The sequence below is a fragment of the Delphinus delphis genome, chromosome 8, assembly GCF_949987515.2.
Source record: "Delphinus delphis chromosome 8, mDelDel1.2, whole genome shotgun sequence".
Taxonomy (NCBI): Eukaryota; Metazoa; Chordata; class Mammalia; order Artiodactyla; family Delphinidae; genus Delphinus; species Delphinus delphis.
Genome location: NC_082690.1, coordinates 85849163 through 85875395, shown reverse-complemented (window position 1 = coordinate 85875395; position 26233 = coordinate 85849163). Strand labels below are relative to the sequence as shown.

Below are 26233 nucleotides of genomic sequence, written 5' to 3'. Positions count from 1 at the left end.
GGGCACATACCTGAATCTACATCTGAATCTACCTGGCTACCTTTTTAATATAAGCACCATCTAGCCAAAAGAGGTGTTGTTCTTTATGGATGTCAAAGGACTTGCGGGAGAGACCTTCAAGATGGAGGAGCTGAAAGACGCGGAGATCACCTTCCTCCCCACAAATACATCAGAAATACATCTACATGTGGAACAACTCCTACAGAACACCTACTGAACGCTGGCAGAAGACCTCAGACCTCCCAAAAGGTAAGAAACTCCCCATGTACCTGGGTAGGGCAAAAGAAAAAAGGAAAAACAGAGACAAAAGAATAGGGATGGGACCTGCACCTCTGGGAGGAAGCTGTGAAGGAGGAAAAGTTTCCACACACTAGGAAGCCCCTTTGCGGGCGGAGACTGAGGGTGGGTGGGAGGGAAACTTCGGAGCCACAGAAGAGAGCGCAGCAACAGGGGTGCAGCGGGCAAAGCGGAGAGATTCCCGCACAGAGGATCGGTGCTGACCAGCACTCACCAGCCTGAGAGGCTTGTCTGCTCACCCGCCAGGCGGGGCAGGGGCTGGGAGCTGAGGCTTGGGCTTCAGAGGTCAGACCCCAGGGAGAGAACTGGGGTTGGCTGCGTGAACACAGCCTAAAGGGGGCTAGTATGCCACAGATAGCCGGGAGGGAGTCAGGGAAAATGTCTGGACCTGCCGAAAAGGCAAGAGACCATTGTTTCGGGGTGCGCAAGGAGAGGGGATTCAGAGAACCACCTAAGCAAGCTCCAGAGACAGGTGCAAGTCGCAGCTATCAGCTCACACCCCAGAGACAAGCATGAAATGCTAACGCTGCCACCACTGCCACCACTGCCACCAAGAATCCTGTGTGCAAGCGCAGGTCACTACCCACACACACACCCCCCTCCACCCCAGGAGCCTGTGCAGCCCACCACTGCCAGGGTCCTGAGATCCAGGGACAACTTCCCCAGGAGAACACATGGCACACCTCAGGCTGTTGCAATGTCATGTTGGCTTCTGCCACTGCAGGCTCGCCCCGAATTACAATTATGACTACTGTACCCCTTCCACTCCCCAGCCTGAGTGAGCAAGAGAGATCTAATCAGCCCCTGCTTTAACCCCTCCTGTCTGGGCGGGAACAGACGCCTGAGGGTGGCCTATGTTCAGGGGTGGGGCTAAAACAAAAGCTGAAACCCGGGAGCTGTGCGAACAAAGAAGAGAAAGGGAAAGTTCTCCGTGCAGCCTCAGGAGCAGCAGATTAAATCCCCACAAGCAACTTGATGAACCTTCCATCTGTGGAATACCTGAATAGACAATGAATGGTCCCCAAATTGACGCAGTGGACTTTGGGAGCAACTGTAGACTTGGGGTTTGCTTTCTGCATCTGACTTGTTTCTGATTCTTATGTTTATCTTAGTTTAGTTTTTAGTGCTTGTTATCATTGGTGGATTTTTTATTGGTTTGGTTGCTCTCTTTTTTTAAAGTTTATTATTTTTTTAATTAAAATTTTTTTTCCTTTTTTTCTCTTTTTGTGAGTGTGCAGATGATGTTTCTTTGTGTGATTTGTCTGTTTAGGTTTGCTTTAACCATTGTCCTAGGGTTCTGACTGTTTGTTTCTATTTTGTTGTTTTTTGTTTCTTTCTGTGATTTTGTCTGTTTAGTTTTGCTTTTACCATTTGATTTGGGATTCTATCTGTTGTTTTTTGGGGGGTTTTTTCCCTTTTTTTCCTCTTCCTTTTCTCCCGAGCCGTGAGGCTGGCAGGGTCTTGGTGCTCTGGCCGGGTGTCAGGCCTGAGCCTCTGAGGTGGGAGAGCCGAGTTCAGGACTTTGGACCACCAGAGACCTCCCAGCTCCACATAATATCAATCAGCGAGAGCTCTCCCATAGATCTCCACCTCAACACTAAGACACAGCTCCACCCAACGGCCAGCAAGCTCCAGTGCTGGACACCCGATGCCAAACAACTAGCAAGAGAGGAACACAACCACACCCATTAACAGAGAGGCTGCCTAAAGTCATACTAAGTTCACAGACACCCCAAAAAACACCACTGGACGCAGCCATGCCCACGAGAGGGACAAGATACAGACCTACCCACCAGAACACTGGCACCAGTCCCTTCACCAGGAAGCCTACACAAGCCACTGAAACAACCTCACCCACTGGGGGCAGACACCAAAAACAATGGGAAGTACGAACCTGCAGCCTGCGAAAAAGAGACCCCAAACACAGTAAGTTAAACAAAATGAGAAGACAGAGAAATATGTAGCGGATGAAGGTGCAAGGTAAAAACCCACCAGACCAAACAAATGAAGAAGAAATAAATAGGCAGTCTACCTGAAAAACAATTCAGAGTAATGATAGTAAAGATGACCCAAAATCTTGGAAATAGAATGGAGAAAATACAAGAAACGTTTAACAAGGACCCAGAAGAACTAAAGAGCAAACAAACAATGATGAACAACACAATAAATGAAATTTAAAACTCTCTAGAAGGAATCAATAGCAGAATAACTGACACAGAAGAATGGATAAGTTACCTGGAAGATAAAATAGTGGAAATAAATACCATAGAGCAGAATAAAGAAAAAAGAATGACAAGAATTGAGGACAGTCTCAGAGACCTGTGGGACAACATTAAATGCACCAACATTTGAATTATAGGGGTCCCAGAAGAAGAAGAGAAAAAGAAAGGGACTGAGAAAATACTTGAAGAGATTACAGTTGAAAACTTCCCTAACATGGGAAAGGAAATAGTCAATCAAGTCCAGGAAACACAGAGAGTCCCATATAGGATAAATCCAAGGAGAAACATGCCAAGACACATATTAATCAAACTATCAAAAATTAAATACAAAGAACAAATATTAAAAGCAGCAAGGGAAAAACAACAAATAACATACAAGGGAATCCCCATAAGGTTAACAGCTGATCTTTCAGCAGAAACTCTGCAAGCCAGAAGGGAGTGGCAGGACATATTTAAAGTGATGAAAGGGAAAAACCTACAACCAAGACTACTCTACCCAACAAGGATCTCATTCAGAATCGACAGAGAAATTAAAAGGTTTACAGACAAGCAAAAGCTAAGAGAATTCAGCACCACCAAACCAGCTTTACAACAGATGCTAAAGGAACTTCTCTAGGCAGGAAACACAAGAGAAGGAAAAGACCTACAATAACAAACCCAAATTAATTCATAAAATGGTAACAGGAACATACATATCGACAACTACCTTAAATGTAAATGGATTAAATGCTCCAACCAAAAGACACAGACTGGCTGAGTGGATACAAAAACAAGACCTGTATATATGCTGTCTACAAGAGACCCACTTCAGACCTAGGGACACAAACAGACTGAAAGTGAGGGGATGGAAAAAGATATTCCATGCAAATGGAAATCAAAAGAAAGCTGGAGTAGCAATTCTCATATAAAACAAAATAGACTTTAAAATAAAGACTATTACAAGAGACAAAGAAGGACACTATATAATGATCAAGGGATCAATCCAAGAAGAAGATATAACAATTGTAAATATTTATTTATGCACGCAACATAGGAGCACCTCAATACATAAGGCAAATGCTAACAGCCATAAAAGGGGAAACTGACAGTAACAAAATAATAGTCGGGGACTTTAACACCCCACTTTCACCACTGGACAGATCATCCAAAAAGTAAATAAGGAAACACAAGCTTTAAATGACACATTAAACAGGGTGGACTTAATTGACATTTATAGGACATTCCACCCAAAAACAACAGAATAAACTTTATTCTCAAGTGCTCATGGAACATTCTCCAGGACAGATCAGATCCTGGGTCACAAATCAAGCCTTGGTAAATTTAAGTAAATTGATATTGTATCAAGTATCTTTTCCAACCACAACATTATGAGACCAGATATCAATTACAGGAAAAAAACTGTAAAAAGTAAAAACACATGGAGGCTAAACAATATGCTACTAAATAACCAGGAGATCACTGAAGAAATCAAAGAGGAAATCAAAAAATACCTAGAAACAAATGACAATGAAAACACGATGATCCAAAACCTACGGGATGCAGCAAAAGCAGGTCTGAGAGCGAAATTTATAGAAATACAATCCTACCTCAAGAAACAAGAAAAATCTCAAATAAATAACCTAAACTTACACCTAAAGCAATTAGAGAAAGAACAAAAATACCCCAAAGTTAGCAGAAGGAAAGAAGTCATAAAGATCAGATCAGAAAGAAATGAAAAAGAAATGAAGGAAACGATAGCAAAGATCAATAAAACAAAAAGCTGGTTCTTTGAGAAAATAAACAAAATTGATAAACCATTAGCCAGACTGATCAAGAAAAAAGGGAGAAGGCTAAAATCAACAGAATTACAAATGAAAAATGAGAAGTAACAACTGACACTGCAGAAATACAAAGGATCATGAGAGATTCCTACAAGCAGCTATATGCCTATAAAATGGACAACCTGGAAGAAATGGACAAATTCTTAGAAAAGTACAACCTTCTGAGACTGAACCAGGAAGAAATAGAAAATATGAACAGACCAATCACAAGCACTGAAATTGAAACTGTGATTAAAAATCTTCCAACAAACAAAAGCCCAGAACCAGATGGCTTCATAGATGAATTCTATCACACATTTAGAGAAGACCTAACACCTATCCTTCTCAAACTCTTCCAAAATATAGCAGAGGGCGGAATACTCCCAAACTCATTCTACGAGGCACCATCACCCTGATACCAAAACCAGATGAAGATGTCACAAAAAAAGAAAACTACAGGCCAATATCACTGATGCACATAGATGCAAAAACTCCTAAACAAAATACTAGCAAACAGAATCCAACAGCACATTAAAAGGACATACACCATGATCAAGTGGGGTTTATCCCAGGAGTGCAAGGATTCTTCAATATATGCAAATCAATCAATGTGATACACCATATTAACAAATTGAAGGAGAAAAACCATATGATCATCTCAATAGATGCAGAAAAAGCTTTCAACAAAATTCAACACCCATTTATGATAAAAACTCTCCAGAAAGTAGGCATAGAGGGAACTTACCTCAACATAACAAAGGATATATATGACAAACCCACAGCCAACATCATTCTCAATGGTGAAAAACTGAAAGCATTTCGTCTAAGATCAGGAACAAGACAAGGTTGTCCACTCTCACCACTACTATTCAACATAGTTTTGGAAGTTTTAGCCACAACAATCAGAGAAGAAAAAGAAATAAAAGGAATCCAAATCAGAAAAGAAGAAGTAAAACTATCACTGTTTGCAGATGACATGATACTATACATAGAGAATCCTAAAGACATTACCAGAAAACTACTAGAGCTAGTCAATGAATTTGGTAAAGTAGAAGGATACAAAATTAATGCATAGAAATCTCTTGCATTCCTATACACTAATGACGAAAAATCTGAAAGAGAAATTAAGGAAACACTCCCATTTAGCACTGCAACAAAAAGAATAAAATACCTAGGAAGAAACCTACCTAAGGAGACAAAAGACCTGTATGCAGAAAACTATAAGATACTGATGAAAGAAATTAAAGATGATACAAACAGATGGAGAGATATACCATGTTCTTGGATTGGAAGAATCAACATTGTGAAAATGACTCTACTACCCCAAGCAATCTACAGATTCAATGCAATCCCCATCAAACCACCAAGGCCATTTTTCATGGAACTAGAATAAAAAACTTCACAATTTGTATGGATAAACAAAAGATCCTGAATAGCCAAAGCAATCTTGAGAGAGAAAATTGGAGCTGGAGGAATCAGGCTCCCTGACTTCAGACTATACTACAAAGTTACAGTAATCAACACAGTATGGTACTGGCACAAAAACAGAAATATAGCTCAATGGAACAGGATAGCCTGTTCAAAGACAGCCTCTTCAATAAGTGGTGCTGGGAAAACTGGACAGCTACATGTAAATGAATGAAATTAGAACACTCCCTAACACCATACACAAAAAAAACCTCAAAATGGATTAAAGACCTAAATGTAAGGCCAGACAGTATAAAACTCTCAGAGGGAAAACATAGGCAGAGCACTCCACGACATAAATCACAGCAAGATCCTTTTTGACCCACCTCCTAGAGAAATGGAAATAAAAACAAAAATAAACAAATGGGACATAATAAAACTTAAAAGCTTTTGCACAGCAAAGGAAACCATAAACAAGACAAAAAGACAAACTTCAGAATAGGAGAAAATATTTGCAAACGAAGCAACTGACAAAGGATTAATCTCCAAAATATACAAGCAGCTCATGCAGCTCAATATCAAAAAAACAAACAACCCAATCCAAAAATGGGCAGAAGACCTAAATAAACATTTTGCCAAAGAAGACATACAGATTGCCAACAAACACATGAAAGGATGCTCAACATCATTAATCATTAGAGAAATGCAAATCAAAACCACAGTGTATCACCTCACACTGGTCAGAATGCATCATCAAAAAAATCTACAAACAATAAATGCTGGAGAGGGTGTGGAGAAAAGGGAACCCTCTTGCACTGCTGGTGGGAATGTAAATTGATACAGCCACTATGAAGAACAGTATGGAGGTTCCTTAAAAAACTAAAAATAGAACTACCATACGACCCAGCAATCCCACTACTGGGCATATAACCTGAGAAAACCATAATTCAATAAGAGACATGGTACCACAATGTTCACTGTAGCACTATTTACAATAGCCAGGACATGGAAGCAACCTAAGTGTCCATCATCAGATGAATGGATAAAGAAGATGTGGCACATATATACAATGGAATATTACTCAGCCACAAAAAGAAACAAAATTGAGTTATTTGTAGTGAGGTAGATGGACCTAGAGTCTGTCATACAGAGTGAAGTAAGTCAGAAAGAGAAAAACAAATACTGTATGCTAATGCATATATATGGAATGTAAAAAAACAGTACTGATGAACCTAGTGGTAGGGCAGGAATAAAGATGCAGACATAGAGAATGGACTTGAGGACACAGGGAGGGGGAAGGGTGAGCTGGGACGAAGTAAGAGTGTAGCATTGATATATATACACTACCAAATGTAAAATAGATAGCTAGTGGGAAGCAGCTGCATAGCATAGGGAGATCAGCTCGGTGCTTTGTGACCACCTAGAGGAGTGAGATAGGGAGGGTGGGAGGCAGATGCAAGAGGGAGGGGATATGGGCATACGGGGATATATATATATCCATATAGCTGATTCACTTTGTTATACAGCAGAAACTAACACAACATTGTTAAGCAATTATACTCCAATAAAGATGCTAAAAAAATTAAATAGACTTTAAGTATATATTTTTATAAAAAAAGGACTCAGGGATTTATCACTGATGATAATAGCTAACACTTAATGAGCCCTGTGCTAAGGGCTTTCCAATCGTGGTCTCATTTAATTCTCAAAACAACAACCTAGGAGGTAGGTATTGTTACCCTTATTTTATAGAAGAGGAAACTGAAGCAAACAGTGCCTCAGTCGAAGGTGCCACAGCTAACAAGCCACTGAGAGACGCAGCTCCAGGCTGGGAGTTAGTCACTGCACTATACTGTCTTGGATCTGGAATATGATCTGGGTTTCTTGAAAAAAATTTCTCTTTGCATTAAAAGTGGAAGATACACAGTTCTATGCTTTAATATATGGACACTTATAGTAATAAGGACAGGGCAATGATCTGGAATTCAGGATCAAGTTTCCCACAGAAACAGTGCCATAAAAGGGGATGCTGTTCCACGGTAATCCACAAAAGGCCTTTATATCCCATAATGTTAACTGCAACACCGCAAGATAAATGCCCATGGATGACTTAGGTATGGGGTGCTCCCGTGAATGGGACACATGTAAGGAGTCAGGCAGCTTTCTGGGAGAAGCAGCTCAGCTGAGTCTGGAAGATGAAGAGGCTGTTTTTCAGAAGACAAGGTGGGAGGGGCATTCCAGGCAGAGGGAAAAGCAATGCAGAGGCCTGGAGGTACACAGAAGAAGGGGCACCCAGGGAGGTTCAGTGATTTGGTCTGACCAGAGAGGGTATGTGGGGTATGAGGGGAGCTCAGGAAGACAGGCAGTCAGGGCCAGATCAAACAGCTGCTGAACGTCAGGATACGGAGTAAAGTTTTCTATGGTACACTTCTAAGGAATTGAGCGTGTTTCCATTCCTTACAGAGATGTCTGGGCGCTGGTGAGGATGGAGTGGGATGGGGTTGGGTGAGGATTCAGAATTTTGTATGGGCAAATGTGTAGTAGGAAAGCAGTCCTCTCCCAGTCCCTGCCAGAGGTTCTGACAACCCCTCCGGAGAAGGCCTGGCCTGGGAGCCACCAACAGGTGTCAGGCAGGGGAAAGGTCTGTATTTTAGGAAGGACACTCTGGAGGTGGCCCCACTGGAGGTGGAGAGGAGATAAGTTCTGAGGCTACCTCAATGGATCAGGTAAGAGTCGGGAAGGACCCGAGTGAGGGAAGAAGTGATGGGATGGATGTCCTAAAGTTTGGGGCTTTAATTCCCCTACAAGACCTGGTAAAGGAAGACAAAGTAGCAAATATATTTCACTTGCATCTCAGAGGAAAATCAGAGCCAGACTGTCCGAGCCCTTGGGCCACACAGCTGGGAACGCACAGGTGACTGGGGGCTAACAGAGAGCCAAGGCCAGGACACGGGACTTGCCTGTCAGGTCTCAGCTCAAACTCCCTTTCTTCCGGGAGACCTTCCCCAGTCCTCTATTAGCTGAGGGCTCCCTGTAAGGTCCTTCCATGCACTTTGTCTAGCGTAACAGTCATCACTCACAATATCATCGCCTGTCTCAGGCATCGACTGTGAAGGCAGAACTGTGTCTCACCTACTTATCACTGTGCACCAGTGCCCAGAACTGTGCACGGTACACAGTAGGGAGTGTCTCAGACCTGGGGTTCTGAGCGGCACAATTTGAAAATCACCAAAGGATGACCAGCTGGTGCCGTATGTTTGTGAAGGAAGCTGCCATGTCCCCTTTCCCTGTATTTCAAGTTCAGCTGGAGCTGAGGGTCAGTGTCCAACTCTTGAGACCTCCCAGTTCTGCAGCATTAAGCAACTTGGTGCTTGTGGCTGGGACAGGCCAGGGACACCTGATGCCACTGGAGTGGCCTCAGGGTAATACTCAGAAGCAGGGAAGATGAGGAGATGACACACTCTTCCTCCCTTACAGTAGAGGCAGGCGGGAGCCACCACACCTTGCGGGCCAAAATCCGGGGCTGGCAAACACCACTCCTTCCCTAGCCAGTGCCTGTGGCAGGCATCACCTATTGATCACAGCACACTTTCCTGATGAGCCTGGGAACCCCCTCTCAATCCCTCTCCATCCAGCACCAAGGATGAAACCTATTTGTCAAGCCAGGTCCAGGTGATTTTATACAAGCTAGCTCCTTACATCTGGATACCTGGGATCAGGAGGGTCAGACATCCAAATGATGGTTGGGGCTTTTTTCTTCTCACATGGATGTGGAGGGTGAACATTTTCCCCACTGGAGTATCTTTCTCAAGCCCACATCTGGTCCCTCTGAGCCTCCTGTGCTGAATTTCAAATGCAATAAAGCACCTGACCTCCCAGCTTGGTTCCTGGCTTCCGTGCTCCACGCATGGGCACGCAACCCTGCTTAACTGAAGGTGGTAATGGGGCTCCAGGAAAGACCCATTTAGGCTGCAGCAATCACTTTCCTCTTAAAAACAACTAATAGGAAACTAGCACTCCCTCACAATGGTGGGTGGCAAGGTGATCAAGTCATCATGTCCAAAAGATTAAGTTTCGATTTGCTGGGCTCCTTTTCCTTCATCTTTAAGGCAACATGAACCCAAAGGTATCTGGATGTCACCATAAGCCTGGCTAAGTATTATCTGTAAGTATCTTGAAGGCAAGGGACAAGTTTTGTAAATACTTCTGCTGACTCCTGCAAAGCACCCAGTGCACCCTGCATGCAGAGGGTGAGCTGACAAAGCTGCAGGTCTACTGCCTAATTAGCACAAGTATCAACTACTTTCTGAAAAGTACACATTATGTTTAGATTGCAAGTGGCATTATGGAGGTGAATAACCTCTGAACTGACCAACTCACACCCAGTGAGTTCAGCTGTTTAGAAGAGCTGAGCATGACAAAGGAAGCAAAAAAGGCCCACAAACAACCAACAGAGATGCCATACACTCCCGCACTTAGATTTGTAGACTGAACAGTAGGGAATCCCTCCAGTTACTCTCCCAGAGACTATTTACTCCAGCTCTACAAACAACTCTAATGAGCTCAGACATGCCTCATTTGCAGATAACAGAGCATTAGGAAAAGCATATTTAAAGGTGAGTATATATCTGAGAGTGGGGAAATTGAGCAAGGTGTGAGCTGGGAGCAAGGTCAGAGAAAGAAAAAACATACTAAGCCTTATAATAATTCCAAAAATTATAATAGTTTAGAGATGTCTGACATAGGGGCAATAATCCTACACACCGTCAGAGCCCATCTGACAAATGTCATTTTAGTACAGTGAGCCATAATAATGACGCTGAATCATTTGTTAAAGACAAATTAAATTATGTTTTTCTTTTAAAGAAGGAGGGGAGAAGGATGTAATTCATTCCAGAATTTAAAAATTCAGGGTGGCATATATTTTTTAAATGTTTTGGAAATTAAAGGAATAGCTTTATTAGGAAAATTAATATACGTAGGGTAGTTTTACCCTGATGATGTTGTTTAAATGTGGCATCACTACAATAAGAAGAGACACCAACACTGAGGTTGAATTGAACCTGTAGGGGTAGAAAGTATGGACCCCAGGGGTTTGGACAGAGAGAAAAGATGACACAGGTGTCAGTGTGTTTCCTAAATCTAGGATGTATTTCAAATGCTGAGACCAAACCCTAAAATGACATAGAGCACCACGGGGCCCTAGGAAACAGCCTGCCTTTCTTATCCATGATGGATGATCTCACACAGGGAGTGGAGCAACTCATTCTAGAGGCCATGACTGTGCTATTTTTGTTTGCTTGGTTTTTGTTTTTCACTTGGCAGTGCCTGACAGGTGGCTCAGAGGCAGGTTTGGGTGTGAATATCCAGGCTCATCTGGTTGCTGCCCCTCTTTGGTCCAGGCTGGGCCAGGTCCACTGTGCCATAAACTCCTACTAGTATAATGAAGGAAGAAACCAGCTGACCGTGAAAAGACAGTCTTCAGCTGGAAGACAGGCAGAAAGCTTTAGATCTACATGCAAAGTAATTCAGTCTCGGGTTTCTAATACTTCATTTTCTGGTATTGCATCTAAACTTTTCACAGGATTTCAAAGCTGAAAGGAACAAATTTAGTAAAGGCTTTGGAGCCAGAAAGATGCAGGTTTGACTGCTGAACACATCAGGGAAATAATACCTACATGACAGGTCTCGTGAAGATGAAATAAGATAACATAAATAGAACATCTAATATAGTGCCTGGCACACAGAAAATACTTAAAAAATGGTAGTTATTATAAAACTGTATTTGATTAAGGGTGCCCTCTGGAAAGAGGTGGAATCTGACTGAAGGCTCCTGTGTCAAAGGACATCACACTCCTCTCCCCGGCACTGTCTCCTCTAATAGCTGATTTTAGCCACCTGGTTGGTGGAAGGGGGCCTGAGATAACAAAACACTCATTCTCAGCCTCACATCCCTTTTCTCCCTGTAGGGTGTCAAGCAGGTAAAGTTGTGAGGGAATCAGCGAGGGTCTCACCGAATCAGCCCACTGGCTCGGGAGCTCATTCTCTCCTGCATAAGACATCCAGGCCTGGTTCCTGTAGGACGAGGGAGGCGTCGGGATGAAGTAGCCGGTGAAGCCGGGTCTGCTGGCAGCTGGAATGGCGAACACTGCCGGTACCGTATTACCTGGCATGGAGGAGATGTACGGGCGAGATTAGGCCGGCACCTCGCCCACTGGGCTGACATATGTACAAGCTGGGGGAAGCTCGGAAATAGGAGGACTCTGGCCTTGGGGGAAGGGCTAATGGGAAGGCATCACATCTCCACCTGCAGCCCCAGCCCTGCTCACCTGTCCAGACAGTAGTGGAGGCATCACCTGCTGGGACTCAGACCCAGCTTTCTAGAGAAGTGATGGCTCACAATCCTTGCCGAGCCCTCACCAACTCCCCCAACCCCATCCCAACACCCCTGACCTGCTGGGGTGCCAGGTGTTTTCCTCCCAGGAGGATGGGTATTTTTCAAAAGCCAAGAAGAGGAACCAAAAGGAATAGATTTCACTGGTGGCATTTCTGGACACAGTATGCTTTAGTAAGTGTTGACAACCGGGTGTTTGCAGTTTTAGTCTAAAAGGTGTGGTTTGGATAAATGAAAAAAACCATTACGGCATGTTCAAACCTCTGTGTTCATTGACATTGTTTGTAATAGCAAAAAACTGGAAACAACCAATATGTCTCTCACTAGGGGATAGGATAAATGGTGGCATGTCACATAATGGAATACCATATGGCAGTGTGAACAAGTGAACTAGATCAACATGTGTGTAACAGCTGGAGAACTCCTGAAAACAATGTTAAACCAAGAAAACAAAGTGCAAAAGGAAAGGTATAGCTTAACATCACTTATGTAAATTTAAACTATACAAAGCATTAACATAGACCATTGTATAGAGATACATATGGAGTGAAAGCCCATGACTTAGAGACTGTGATTACCTCTGGGGAGAAGGGGAATGAGTTGGGAATGGATAGTTGTATCTGGAATGCTTTAAAGATATATATAATAAATTTTTAAAAGGCCTTAAGTCTGGCAAAATGTGAACATCCACCCTGACCGTAACCTATCTTAATATTTTGTCAGAGTTCAGATCTTTTTAAGAAATAAAAGCAGTAGCTCTTCTAGCCAGGGCTACTGAAGTCCAGAGGGGATCCAGAAATACAGTTGCTTTGATTCCTGACGGTGGCGGGTAGAAGGTGGAGAGCGGGGAAGACAAAGTGCACAGCACGGGGGCTGGTGCGGGGCACGGGCTTCTTCCAGGCCTTTCTCCTCTTGCCCACCTGAGTAATTTAAAGCCGACTGATCCAACTGCGCCACAGACACAGGGCCTCGGGACACCTGCGCGAAGGAGGCGCTGTCGTGCAGCTGGGCGGGCTCAGGCCCCGCGGACTCGGCCATCCTGGTCTTGCTGCCAATATCCGAGGTGGACCTGCGGGGGGGAAAGGGGCCGCCTTAGCCGCCTCCCAGGACCGCGGCCGGCCGGGCAAGGCGGGGCTCCCGGGGCAGATCACGGCCGAGGATGGCTTCGGCCTCCAAGCCCCAGGACCGCGGGGTCCTCAGGCCTGGGTTTGCCCCCGAATAACAAAGGGGGCCTACACGCCCAGGCCTGGAGCAGCCGTCGCGGTGGCCCGAGCTGGAGTCATTTTTAGATATTCAAGGTCAGTGCTCCCCTGAGGGTGACTCTCATGTCTCTGAGGAGTAGAACACTTAATTTCTACATAAAAATGAGCCAAGAATTAGCGCTGGGTCTTAGCTGGGGATGGTCGACCTAGCAGGTGATGACATCATCGGCAGCCAATGGGAAGGCTCCGTCTGGAGTGCGCCGCCACTCCCCCTCCTGACACCAGGACCGAGACCCTGGAGGGCTGCGGGGACTGCGTTCCCTGCTGCTACTGGCAGGAAGCAAGAAGCCCTAGGCTCTGGGAAGCTCGGGCTGCTCCCGGAAGCAGGAGCCTAGTACTTTCTGGGCATTATGAATGAAAGAACACTTTTTTTTTTAAGTTCCACAGGCAAGCAGAGAATCTGGCGCATTTAACACCTCTCTCCACTTATAGCTCAGAAAGCCATGTAAGAAGAGGGGGCTGGGGTGAGGGCACGGGCCTCTCCCCCTAGTATAAAGGGTGCTGTAGCCAGGCTCTGCCTTCCCTTTGGTAGAGGCACTTCGGGCTCTCCTAAAATTAGAGTGCAGGGAGGCAAAGGCTGCCAGCCCACAGGGCCACCCTCTAAGCAGAGGCAGGCTGTCACAGTAAGAGCATAATAGAGGCGCATCGGGAGCCTGGGTTCCGGCTGCCTCCTCTCTCTGAGCCCCAGCTCCTCATCTGTAAAATGAAAGGGGAGGATGACTCCATCTCAAAGGTTCTTCCCTGGTCTAACCCTCTGGGTTCATAAGGAGGGCAGTGACCTCCTCGTATTTGGCAAGGATGGCAGACGGTGCAGGACATGAGAGGAGACTGGTGGTTGAGAGAAGAAATAAGAAATAGGTGCTGGGGCTTCCCTGGTGGCGCAGTGGTTGAGAGTCCGCCTGCCGATGCAGGGGACACGGGTTCGTGCCCCAGTCCGGGAAGATCCCACGTGCCGCGGAGCAGCTGGGCCCGTGAGCCATGGCCGCTGAGCCTGCGCGTCCGGAGCCTGTTCTCCGCAACGGGAGAGGCCACAACAATGAGAAGCCCACGAACCCGCAAAAAAAAAAAAAAAAGAAATAGGTGCTGGCCTTTAGCAAACATAGCTCAAACGACTGATTGAAAAGCTCCTCCAATCCAGAACCCTCAGGAGCAACTATTCCCCAGGGAGGGTCAAACACAGGCTGTGAGGATTAAACTACACATCAGGGTGGGTTGCTGGGGGCTCAGTAGTATAGGGTCTCCCCTCCTTTCTCCATCCCTCCTTCTCCCATTTGCTCACTCCCACAGCCCTGGCTTCCCACAGGCTGTTTCCAGGCATCTGCTACTCCTTTAGAAAACCATCCTAGGAAAATCCCTGGCTTCTGCTCTGTACACTCGGCCACCTTTGAGGACTTCCAGAGCCTTTGAGATCATTTAGGTCAGTGCCCTCATTTTACAGATAAGGAAACAGGAGCCAGACAGATGAGGCAATGTGCCTGGAGTTCCACAGCGCGTTACTGGCAGGTTACGGTGGAACCCTGGTCTGCCGCTTCCCATCCCACCCTAAGCTTGACTGGGGTCAAAGGGTGGTGTCTACACACAGCTCGGCATCCTAAACTGCTGGAAATGAAGGCAGGTCGTTTCTGAGGAAAACTCATTTCTTTTCACCATTTTGACAAAGTTCAGACCTGTGGCCCACAAATAGTGTGTGATCAGCATGTTGGAGGAAGCTATGGTAGGAGGGCCAGGGCAGTGGCCCGTACAGGCCCCAGGGCACGGGTGTCTCTCCTGGCCTTGGACATGATGACTGTTCCAACCTCCCCCAGGGCTCTTGGCTGTTGTTTCTTGTCTATCTTTATTTAAAACATGTGCTTTTTATACTATTACAGAGCAAAGAGATTGCTGAATATATGTTTCACAGCTGGCCTATCCAAGTTCGTGGGCTTTCATCCTCTCCATCTTGCAAGTCAAGAGTTAGGGCAGGAGCCTAGACATGCTGCTCCCCGGCCTCTCGGACACTACCCCTCAACAACAAAGGGCCTTCTGGGTGCACACACCTGGCAGGAGGTGCCCAGACTTGAGGCGGCTGTTGTGACGGCCCAAGTTGGAGTAATTTTTAGATGTTCAAGGTCAAGGTATGGGGCAGTTGACCTTGGGTTTTTTCAGTTGTGGGTTCTACAGGACTTTCAGTTTTCAATGGTAAGAGAGTAGGTCAACCCTCTGTGGCCCCCACTCCCTTCCTTCATGGTACTTGGGGTGTCCCAGGCACATGGTTGTCTGTACAGGTGATGCACCCTGAATGGGGCAGGGCAGGAAGGAAATCTGTCAGGGAGGGGCGCACAGGACCCAATCCTCTGCAAATATTCCAAATAAGGCAAAGAAAGGAATGTGTTACCGCCTGAGAGAAGCGACAGCCACTGGGCCAGTCCGCGGAGGCACAGGTGGAGGGGGAGAGCCCATGACCATTTCAGGAAGCTGGGAAAACCTGTAGGCCTGTGAAAGAGACGAGCAAATAGAGGGAGATGTGTTAAAACCCGGTGCCCATCAACACACAGGTTCTTCTTACTTAAAAGGGAAGCAAACTTCCGAGGGTTAAACTTTCCTTCTTTCCTCAAACTTTCCCCTTCGATCTCCCTTAACATGTTCCCCGGCCCACTCTTCTGTCTCATCTGCCACCATTCCCCCCTTTGCTGGGCCACTGCAGTCAGAGTCCTTCAGTTGTTCTTAGAATCTGCCAAGTTCCTTCCTGCCTCGGGCTTTGTACATGCTGCTCCTTCCCCCTGGGATGCTTCTCTCCCAGTCCTTCCCGTGGCTCCTTCCTTCATTTCATTCATCCAGCCCCATATTCCCTGTGAGCCCCATTTACTCTGTCTCCATATTCTGTTTTATTTTTTGGCATAGCAGTTGTCACTCTGGTGTTATATCATTGCTTACTTATTATGTGCCACAAACTAGACTGTAATGAGGGCAAGGGATTTGTTCTCAGCTGCATCCTCACGCCTGGAACAGTGCCTGTTATATCATGGATGAGCAATAAATATTAGATAAGGAATGAATCATTGATTGCGTTTACTTTCTCACTCACGGAAAGTGGGTTTAGTGGGGGAAAGCAATGGGTCTGGAGCCAGGAAGTATGGGTGGAGGCCCTAATTTGCTGATGAATAGACTTTATGTCCCTAAGCAAGTCAGGTGACCTCTCTGGGCCTCAGTGTATTCTTCTGAAATGGGGACAAGGATACCTTGCCCAGAGGGCGTGGCTGCAAAGTAGATCAGGCAAGAGAGTGTATGTGTAAGTATGTTGTGATCTATAAAGCACTATTCAAAGATAAGGGATCAGAAATGCCACAAAAGTGAAGACTTTAATCAACACAGGAGGGGAGAAAAGGAAAATGGTCAGAGACAGGACCAGACAGCCAGGCCACAGCCTCTTTGAGCAGGAGAAAATCTAGAAATGCTCTCTGCGAAGACAAAGATTGGCTTGTGCTTCTCATTCATTTTTTTCTTTAGGTATCAAGGCCTGCCAGATCTCTTGAGGAACAAGATCATAGGGCTGTAAACCTAAAGGCATCCAGACAGAAAGTAGCAGCAGAGAGAATCCATACACAGGATTCTTTAAACCGAATGAGGGCTTCTCCCTTCAGCATCATGGCAGGCTACCTACTCATAAGGGCCTCCCCAGTAAATAACAAGTAGATTCTGGATAAAACCTGGCTTTTAATGCATGTAGGAATTGCAGGATACAAGGAAAATCTTAAGGACTCCACCCACTACCCACCCCATCCCTCTCACATCTCAGCAAACTAAAATAAAAACTGTGAGCTGAAATCAGAGGTAGAAACAATGAGTAGCAAACAAATATGAAAGGTGGGATTGCCTGGAAAACAAATGCCATACTGGTAATCAATTAAGAGATCAAGCCTGGGATAGGGCAAGGTGAGGCAGGTGAAACTGAGACCCTTACAGCCAACCTGGAAGGGGCTAACATCGGCTCCTCCCAGGGAGGAAGGTTGGTAATGCTCCCAGGCTCAGGCAGAAGCAATTGTAAGTCCTCTTTGGAAGAGATATTCCTAACCTAGGCTCTCGGGATTGGCACAGATTGAGATGAAGCAAAAAGGAGCTCATACTCAAATATCAGAAAACACACCAGAAAACATAAGTGAAAGTTAGAAAAAACAACAAATTTAGACCTTAAAGGACTTTAGAGTTTGAAATTTCCAGATACAAAATAGAAAGTAACAAGGTAAGAAATGTTTTAAGAAAATAACTGACCAGACAGAAACATTATCAGAAATGATCCAGCAGATTTGAAGAAGAACAAACAGAACTTTTAGAAGTGAAAACATTACTGAAATAAAACACTCAATATAGGCGAATTAAGTAATAGATTTATCACAGATGGAAAGAAATATAAACTAGAAAATGGAATTGTGATTACTAAGGATGAAACAGAGACAAGAAGATAGAAAATATACGTCTCAACAAATGACCCAGTTTCGCTCCTTTTTATGGCTGAGTAATATTCCACTGTATATATGTACCACGATGACTAATAAGAACCTGTTGTATAAAAAAATAAACTAAAATTCAAAAAAAATTAAAAGAAACTCATTAAATGAATAAAAAAAGATAGAAAATATAAAAGAGAAGTAAAAGATATAGAGGATGGAATAAGAAGGTCTAACATGCGGTTAATCAAAGTCCCAAAGGAGAAAAGTTGGAGAAAGAAGAAACAATATTTGAAGAAGCAATGACTAAGAATTTTCCAGAACTGAAGAAACAAATAATCATTTTAGGAAGTACAATATATAACAAGAAGGATAAATAAAACAAAATACACACCTACATACACTGTAGTGAAATGGTAGAATACCAAAGACAAAGAGAAGGTCTTAAAAGCAGCCAGAGGAAAAAAAAGGCATATCACCTGTAAAGGGATGATACTTAGACTGACAGATGACTTTTCAACAGCACCCAGAAGACCATGGTATGCAAAGTGCTCAAAGAAAATAACTGTCAACCTAGAAATGTATCAGCAACAGTAATTTTCCAGAACAAGAATGAAAAAACATTTGCCCAAATCTAGAGGTACTGGCTGAATCAATATGGAAAGCGACATCACCATGCTGCATTTTCCTTTTTAGCATCAGTAAGCTATTGGGTCGGCCAAAAAGTTCGTTTGGGTTTTTCCATAAGATGTTCCATAAGATGTTTTTTGGCCAGCCCAGTATGTATGCTAAGGTAGTATTCAGGGAACCCAAATCTTAAGGTCCACTGGATCCTAAGCTCCTTGCGGTTCAGCAAGAGCATCTTTCTCATCCTGGCTCTCCCGCCTTACCAAGCAAAGTGCTTTGCACCTAGTAGTGCTATATAACTATTTGTTGAATGAATGTTGAGTGAACCAGGAGTCAGGAGACCCAGGCTCTCATCTTGATTCAGCCATTCACATTCTGTAGACATGTCATTCAGTCTCTCTGCATCTCATTTTTCTGTTTTTGGTTTTCCTTGTGAAATACGTCATTGGAGTAGTTCATGAGCTTCCAAACAAACATTTCTTTAGCCATGAAACCATTCTGACATGACCCGAATACATAACCAGATTAAAGCAGAACTGCTCTGGTTGAAGTTGGGGGTAGGGATGCCTAGGTGACTTTGGCCCTTTGCTTACCTGCATGATGACACCCTGGGGACCTCCCTGAACCCTATGGTTTTACAGAGTTTGAAAATCATTGTCCCGGAGGTCCTTCTAGCTTTGCATTCCATTATTATCAACAAACCAACAAGTAAGGATATGTCTTTCCCAAAATAGAGAAAGGGGTGTATAGTCCCTCTTCTCTCTTCTGGCCTCTCATGATATCAGTAGAGGAGACAGACAACTTATTTTTATCCCTGGTTCTTGGAAGGCTTATTCTGTAGTCAACACAGTTTTCCAGCCAAGAAAATGCATTTTATGTCTGTCTTGTAACAGTTCACCAAGGAATTGATGAAAAGTTCTGAACTTTTGACAGAAAGTACCAAGGGAGTTTCCTTCTTTGGATGATTTTTCCAGGTACAAAGCAAGACTACACAGGAGATCAAGGTCTCCTTTGGTCTGTATCCTCGGGGCTCCCTGTAGCCACAGAGACCACATAAAAAGCAGAAAGGCTACCTGTGCCCTGTGCTAATGGCTGAGGAAAATCCCCCCAGGAGTGTCTTCCTACCTCCCCCTGTGCGGTTTCCCCATAGTTCTAAGTCCTCCTGGATTCGCATTCTGGCTCCCCTTTCCATGTGTTTGGAACCTGGCTCCCTGCGGGCTGCTTTGTGACCAGGATCCCACTAGAAGCTATTGCTCAAAACTGTTACCTAGTTCCAAGTTTCCAGTTCTGTGACAGTGGCCGTGAGGGGCCCAGTCTGGCGCCCAAGGACACCATCTTTTGGGATCCCTGGCCTCTGGCTAGAAAGGAGATCACACACTCAGAACTGCAGGCAGTCTTTATAAATAGGTCTCAGGTCTCTGAGGTGGAAGGAGCCTGGATGTGACAAGAATAAGCCACTCTTTGGGCTCAGAGGTTTGGTTGTAAAAGTAGAAGGGAAGGTGACCACAGTTTGCTCAAAGCTCCAGTCCTGATGCCCCTGGGCAGGGGGCGAGGAGGTGGGTCAGGGCCATTCTTTTTGGCAAACCCAGTGGAGAATGAGCCCGGGTGAGACCCACTGTGTGCTGGACCCTCCTTGGGGATATGCATCCATCCAGAGGGGGAATCTGGTGAAGATCAACCTCAAGGGGTAGCACTAGAGGGGTGACAAGTCAAAGGGGCAGGCTGCAGCTGGAGGCACAGGTCAGGGGTCTCAGGCTCTGCACTGGTGGGAGCACGAGGAACAACAGGCCAAAGCCCCCCACCCTCATTGGAGGCCCTTGTCCTGTGACAGCAAGTCAGCCTCAGGTCAGAGCGAACGTGCCAATCTTTCCAGGCCTGCTGACAATGCTGGGTTCCACTGCAAGGTGCCCCTTCCACCGCACCGTGCTGACCCTGCGAGTACTGCTCCGGGCACAACAAGTGTCTAAGTCTGCATGCAGCTACAAATAACTTTACATCCTGGTGCACAACGTAGAATCTTCCAGCGGACAGTTCTTATTTAGTTGAAAACAGAGGGCACTGTAATGGAAGACTGACCCCATGGTGCAAACCCAGTGCTTATCTTGATCTGTCAGGTCACCAGGAGTTACTGATGGAGCAAGGCTGAGGCTTCCAGGCCCTGGGAATCATAGAAGGTTCAAGTTGGAAAGAGCAGGAGACCACACCTCTTACCTTAACACAGGGAGATATGGAAGCCCAGAGAGGTGAACTGACTCGTTCAAAATCACATAGCCAGTTAAGGGCGCTATCTCGCAATTCTGAGCTAAGGGTGGCGTGATGCAGAGGGCAGGGGTTTGGAGTCAGACAAAACTGGATCTGATTCACTTTGTTGTACAGCAGAAACTAACACAACATTGTAAACAACTATACTCCAATTAAAAGAAAACAAAAACAAAAAACTGGAGTTGAATCCTGGCTTGATCTTTACCAGCTGCTTGACCTCGAGTAACTTACCTTCTCTGTGTCTGTTTTCTCATTAGTGATGAAAGTAACAGAATCACACCCCCATTTCAAAGACTGTTTAGAAGACCCATTTCATATGTTAATATGACATTTGGCACATAGTGGGTACTCAATAAATGATATTCTCTTCCTTTTGAGACAAGATAATATTTTGATATAGTAATTGTAGTAACCAAGACTTTGCCACCGCGGTTCCTTGAATCCAGGGCCCTTCCCCTGCCCCAAGCAGTGAGGGCATCGCACCTTCCTGCCCCAGGGAAGGAAGGCCACCCCCACTAAAGATGGCCCAAGAGCCAACTCTTACTGGCATTTCGAAAGTCCAAGCTACTGAATTGCAAGCATTTAGGATTTTGAATATCAAAAACCTAAGCCCTTAGAGCACTGAAGGCTGAAGGCTGATGCCAAAACAAGAGATTTGGAAGAAGTGAGGTACTTTTAGACCACTCTGCCCTCTAAACACCCTTAGGTTAGGAAGAAGAGGAGAGCTTCGATGCTGATGGGTCTGGAGAAGTGCCTCAATCTGGGAGCACAGGGGGGCGGGGAGGTGAGGAGAGAATAAATATAAGGAAGATGCTAGAGAGGGGAGAGGGGCAAGGGTGTGTGTGTGCGTGCGCGCCCGTGCACGTGAAAGAGAGAGACAGAGAGGGAGAGCGGGGAAGGCAGAGAGAGAGGGAGAGAGAAGGCTCAAGCATGGGAGGAGGGGAAGGAGGGATCTGGAGAGAGCTTTAAGCAGGAGGACCAGGACACAGCTGTGCTCTACCCGGACTAACACCTGCAGACTAGATGGAAACAAGCAGCTCTCTGGGAGGTCAGCCAGATGAGTAGTTAGATGAGAGCAAACTGGAACCAAGTCCTGAAGCCTCCTCCCCACCCTGACCAGGCTTTGCACCATTTAGCTCCCCTCCCCCGCCCCCGCAACACACTAAGCTTTAATCAGAGGTGGGGACGGAAACCCTGAACTGAGACTGAACTTTTGGCGCTGGAAGATTACAGGAAAATAAACTTACGTGTCTTGCACACCTGAGGTTGTGAGCTAAGATACATACTCCTCTCCTCCCTCCCTCTCTCCCTTTCCACACAGCCTTCCTGTACAAACTGGTTTTTACTCACTCGAACGATTAAGCTTAGAGGGGTATGCCTTTGCCAGATGCTGGGTACTCTGTTGGTTTTCAAGGAGGGCTTCCTTGGGGCAGTCCAAAGGCAAACAGCCCCAGCCCAGGCTGTCCCAGGTAATACAGAGCGACCCACCTCCGTGGACTCCTGGGAGCTGGGCAACGCTCCATTGTCTGGCTGCTAGCCTAAATCATGCCATCTTGGACCCGTTCAGTTCCTCCTGTCCTTCCACTGACCCTACCCAAGACTGCGCTGTGTGGTAAATCACTTCTCTGCCGTCAAGGGCTTTGTAGTTAATAGATATTATTTAATGACCATTAGGTCCAGGTGGCCTCTATGCTCTGTTACTCTCCAAACAATGATAAAGACCTTCATGATGTAGTCCCCGCACCCACAAGACTAATTACCCACCATAAGTCTTGATGTAGGAATGCACTCCCTGTCTCCAAGCACATACCCCAGGTTAACTATAAAATTGTCCCAGTAGCCCCTCTGTGGTGTGGAACGCAGCCTGTGAATGCTTCTGGATCGCCATCTGCTCCATCCTTACATGCTCCACCCCGCATGTAAGTTACCCTATAACACACTGATCCATTGATTAAATGGAGCTACCTGCCTCATTTTTCAGTCTCCAGATACCTTCTCGGTTTGGTGGGTTTCCTCCATCCTTAAGCACCCATCAACACTGCTTGGGGTAGACCCTCTCCCGCTGTTCCACCTTCAGCAAACTGCCAATGACTTCTGTGCATAACTGACATTGAATTCCCATTCCCCCTCCCCCCTTCCTTTCCCGCCCCACCAAACTTGGCCAGATGGGAGTTCAGAACAGATTCAAATTTGATTTGGAGAAACATAAGAAATGCAACGTTTCTTGAAGCCAAGTGTTGGGGTGGATGCAAACTCCTGCCTGATATGCCTGCATATCTCATCATTAATGAAGGTTTCAGAAGGGGATTTTTGGTTTTGTTTTGCTTTGTTTTTGAGGGGAGAGGAGGAAAACGGGCTGTAATATTATTCTCAATTCCATCCTCATGGCGATGTCTCTCCTACAAGGGGCAATGATAGGAATGGACAAAATCCCATCAAACTGGATAAGCTTCCTTATAAGATCACACTCTGAAGTTTAGGAGATTTGAGTTCTCATCAGAGACTAGGACATCCTCTGGCTCACCTGGCCAGAGGGTGGAAAGAGCATGGGCTTTGAAGTTAGAGAGCCCTGAGTTCTAACCCCGTTCTGCCCTTTCGAGCTGTGTCAGCTTGGGCAAGGTTCTTCACTTCTCCAGACCTCAGTTTCCCATGGAGTACACGGGGATAGTAATGTTGACTTCATAGGGTGGGTGTCAGATCAGAAGAGACAGTAGCACTTAGCTTAATGTCCTGTATATGGCGGGAGCGCAAGAGAGGGCAGCTGGTATTGTGCTATTATTATTACTATTAGTTGCATCTGTAAGGCCTCTAGTGGGGAAGATGCTTTCACCCCGATCCCTTTCTCGGAATCCCCGACACCAACAGGAAGGTTGTAGGATGTTTTCATTCCCCTTGGCACAGACTCATTACAGCTGCTAGCAAAACTGGATTGGTCATTAGGTGTCAAGTCCAATTTCCTCCCAGATTCAAGGGGTAGAATATGATCAAGGGTCTCTGAACTGCAGTGCAGAAATCCCCAGCTGCCAGCAGTAACCTTCTCCACGATGTACATGCCATCAGCCTGGCCGAGTGCATTTAGAACCACCGGCTTCCCACTATCCTACAGCAGAGCTCAGAGCGCTTCCTTTTTGGAAGCTGAAAAGTAATCACAGTTATCATTCTAAATTGCCACCCTGTCCATTGATTTCCACATTATCATAGCACAGAGGGCTTGGCAAGAGCTTGGGTTAAGAATCATCACTGCTACTGTGTATTGTTAGCCATTTCTCTTTTCATTAAAATAAGGACCTCATTTTTTGTTGGCAAAAGGAAACCTTAATAACGAAAGAACTGCCTTTGATGTTGTTCAGTTTGACGGCCCATCTCTCTGCTGTGTTATTTCTCAGTCCACTTCCATTTTTTGGTGGCTTCATTTTTTTAAGTATACGATGCTAATGTTTCTGCCCTTCCTGGCACAACTGCCAACCCTGAATTATAACAAACAGAACCATCCAAGTTTTCATATTCCCACAATGACATTTTTAGATGGTTTTGTTAAATGGAGGCATATGGATGTGGGTTGTGGCATCTTCTTGCCTGTCATTGGAAGACTCAACCCCGTTATTTCAGCTTTTCTCTCTGAAACCCAGATCTCTTCACAGATTCCCAGAATCTGGCCTCCAGCTAGAGGGGCCCAGTCATTCTTGAGAATCATCTTTAAGCAGAAGTGAAGCTTCCCTGAGCACAGAGCATGCTCTTCAAAGAATGTAACAGAGTAGAAGGAAAAGAAGATGTACTCTCAGAACTGTCAGAGAAAGGGAGATAACGAGTGGAACCCAGGGAAAAGAAGAGAATATTTTTATAACAATGACTACCATTTATCCAGTAATTTGATGCGCTAGGCGCCATATGAAGCACTCTGATTAATATCCGCTAACACGTGTTAGGTGCTTACTAAATGCCAGGACCGTGCTGAGCATTTCACACGAATTATCATCCCTTCCTCGCTGCAGCCCTCTTCTCGCCACCATTCTATGGCTGAGGGATCCGAGACTCAGAGTTACGATCGCTGGCTAAGGTCATTCAGCTGGCGAGTGCCGTTCCACTCTGGGCTGAGGGAAAATTCGGGGACATGGTTAATGTCTGGAATCAGGAAGAATGAGCCAATGACACTGAAGTCAGTGTGGACCAGTATAGAGTGGATACAGGTGACTCTCCCCAGGGGACAGCCACTTTAAGAGGTAGATATAAATGTGGTAAGATTAGAGTGTTTTCTAAATCTCAGTGAGAAAATCCCTTCTTTCCCCATAAAGAAGAGTACCAATTTAATGGGCAATTAGTTAAGAAAACTGTAATTGTGGAAACTATAATACGACTGTCATGGGAAAGTATTTTAAAGTAACAGATTTGCCAGGCTCAGTGAGCATTTTTCTAACTCTTTCTGAAAAAAAGGATATTTGGAATCTCATCTGATGGGAGCATGGCCAGTGGTGGCCCCCGAGTTGCTGACACTCTTCTGGAAGGCAGTGCTTCTTGAACAGATTCAGAAAAGTTCCGTGATGGCAGAGGCCAACTCCTATTGCTGAGATCTGGGCATTGCCCCAAAGTCTTCTATTTTAACTTAAACATTATATTAAGAATTTTGCATTTTATTCTACCCATATCTCAGAAAATGGGATGCAAAAAAAGAGGTCCCACATTCACTGTATTTCCTTTATTGACTATGCTCTCTGGGTTTGCATATTACAGACTGAGGAAGATGACGCCAATACCAACCAGTTCTCCTTCTGATAATGTCGTACTTCCCCTGAATTGGCTTTTACTTAACGAAAGACCATTAACAGGAAAGACCAGGAAACAAGTATTCTGGCCCACCTGATCATTCAGCATCTCACTGCAGGTTTGTAAGTTAATATTCTTAATAATAAAGTAGTTTTTGTGAGTTTATTCAGCATGATCTGATCACCCTGGAGTGAACAGACAAAATAGAAATTCTGCACCTGCCGACTTAAGGACAAACCCTTGCAGTGATGATGACCGCACGCAAGCACAAGTGTCCCTGCCCCAAAGGCTCAGTTTGAAATAAACTTTGGTCTCTCCTGACAGAGTTTTATCAACAGAGAAAGGCTGGGCCAGAGACTGACACTCAAAGAGAGGGCACCGACACAAAGAGAGACTGAGGGGATTAGGAGAAGTGTGAAGGGGAGACATCTCAGGGACCTGGTCAGGAGGAATCTGGAGCAAAGAATAAGGAAATTCACAATAGTGTGTAGATTAGGTAGTTACATAGCATAACAGCAGTTTATTAAGTGCCACTGTAGTGTGTGCTTTGCGGGGGGGTGGCTGGAGTTATCAAAAGGCTTCACAAGCCCATAGGTATCCGGAATAGTCTACTGAAAATGAAAGAATACGATGGAGAGACAATGTAACAGCACAAGGCAGGTTGAGAACATGTGCTCTGTCACCAGATGGCCTGGCTTTGGGTCCTGGCTCTGCCCCTTCCTGGCTGTGTGACTTGAACAAGCTGTGTAACCTCAGTTTCCTCATCTGTAAAATAGGG

General features: G+C 45.3%; 1 protein-coding gene across 1 annotated transcript in view; it reads right to left on the bottom strand.

The window, feature by feature from the left end:
* The window catches only part of KIAA1549L (KIAA1549 like), a 137185-nt gene that overhangs the window by 4507 nt on the left and 106445 nt on the right, over window positions 1-26233 (bottom strand). The window contains exons 17-19 of the mRNA XM_060017373.1: window positions 15756-15853; window positions 13040-13188; window positions 11740-11891 (exon numbers count right to left, since the gene is read on the bottom strand). Of these exons, the coding sequence (XP_059873356.1) occupies window positions 11740-11891; window positions 13040-13188; window positions 15756-15853 (399 nt within the window). The remainder of the gene's footprint in view (window positions 1-11739; window positions 11892-13039; window positions 13189-15755; window positions 15854-26233) is intronic.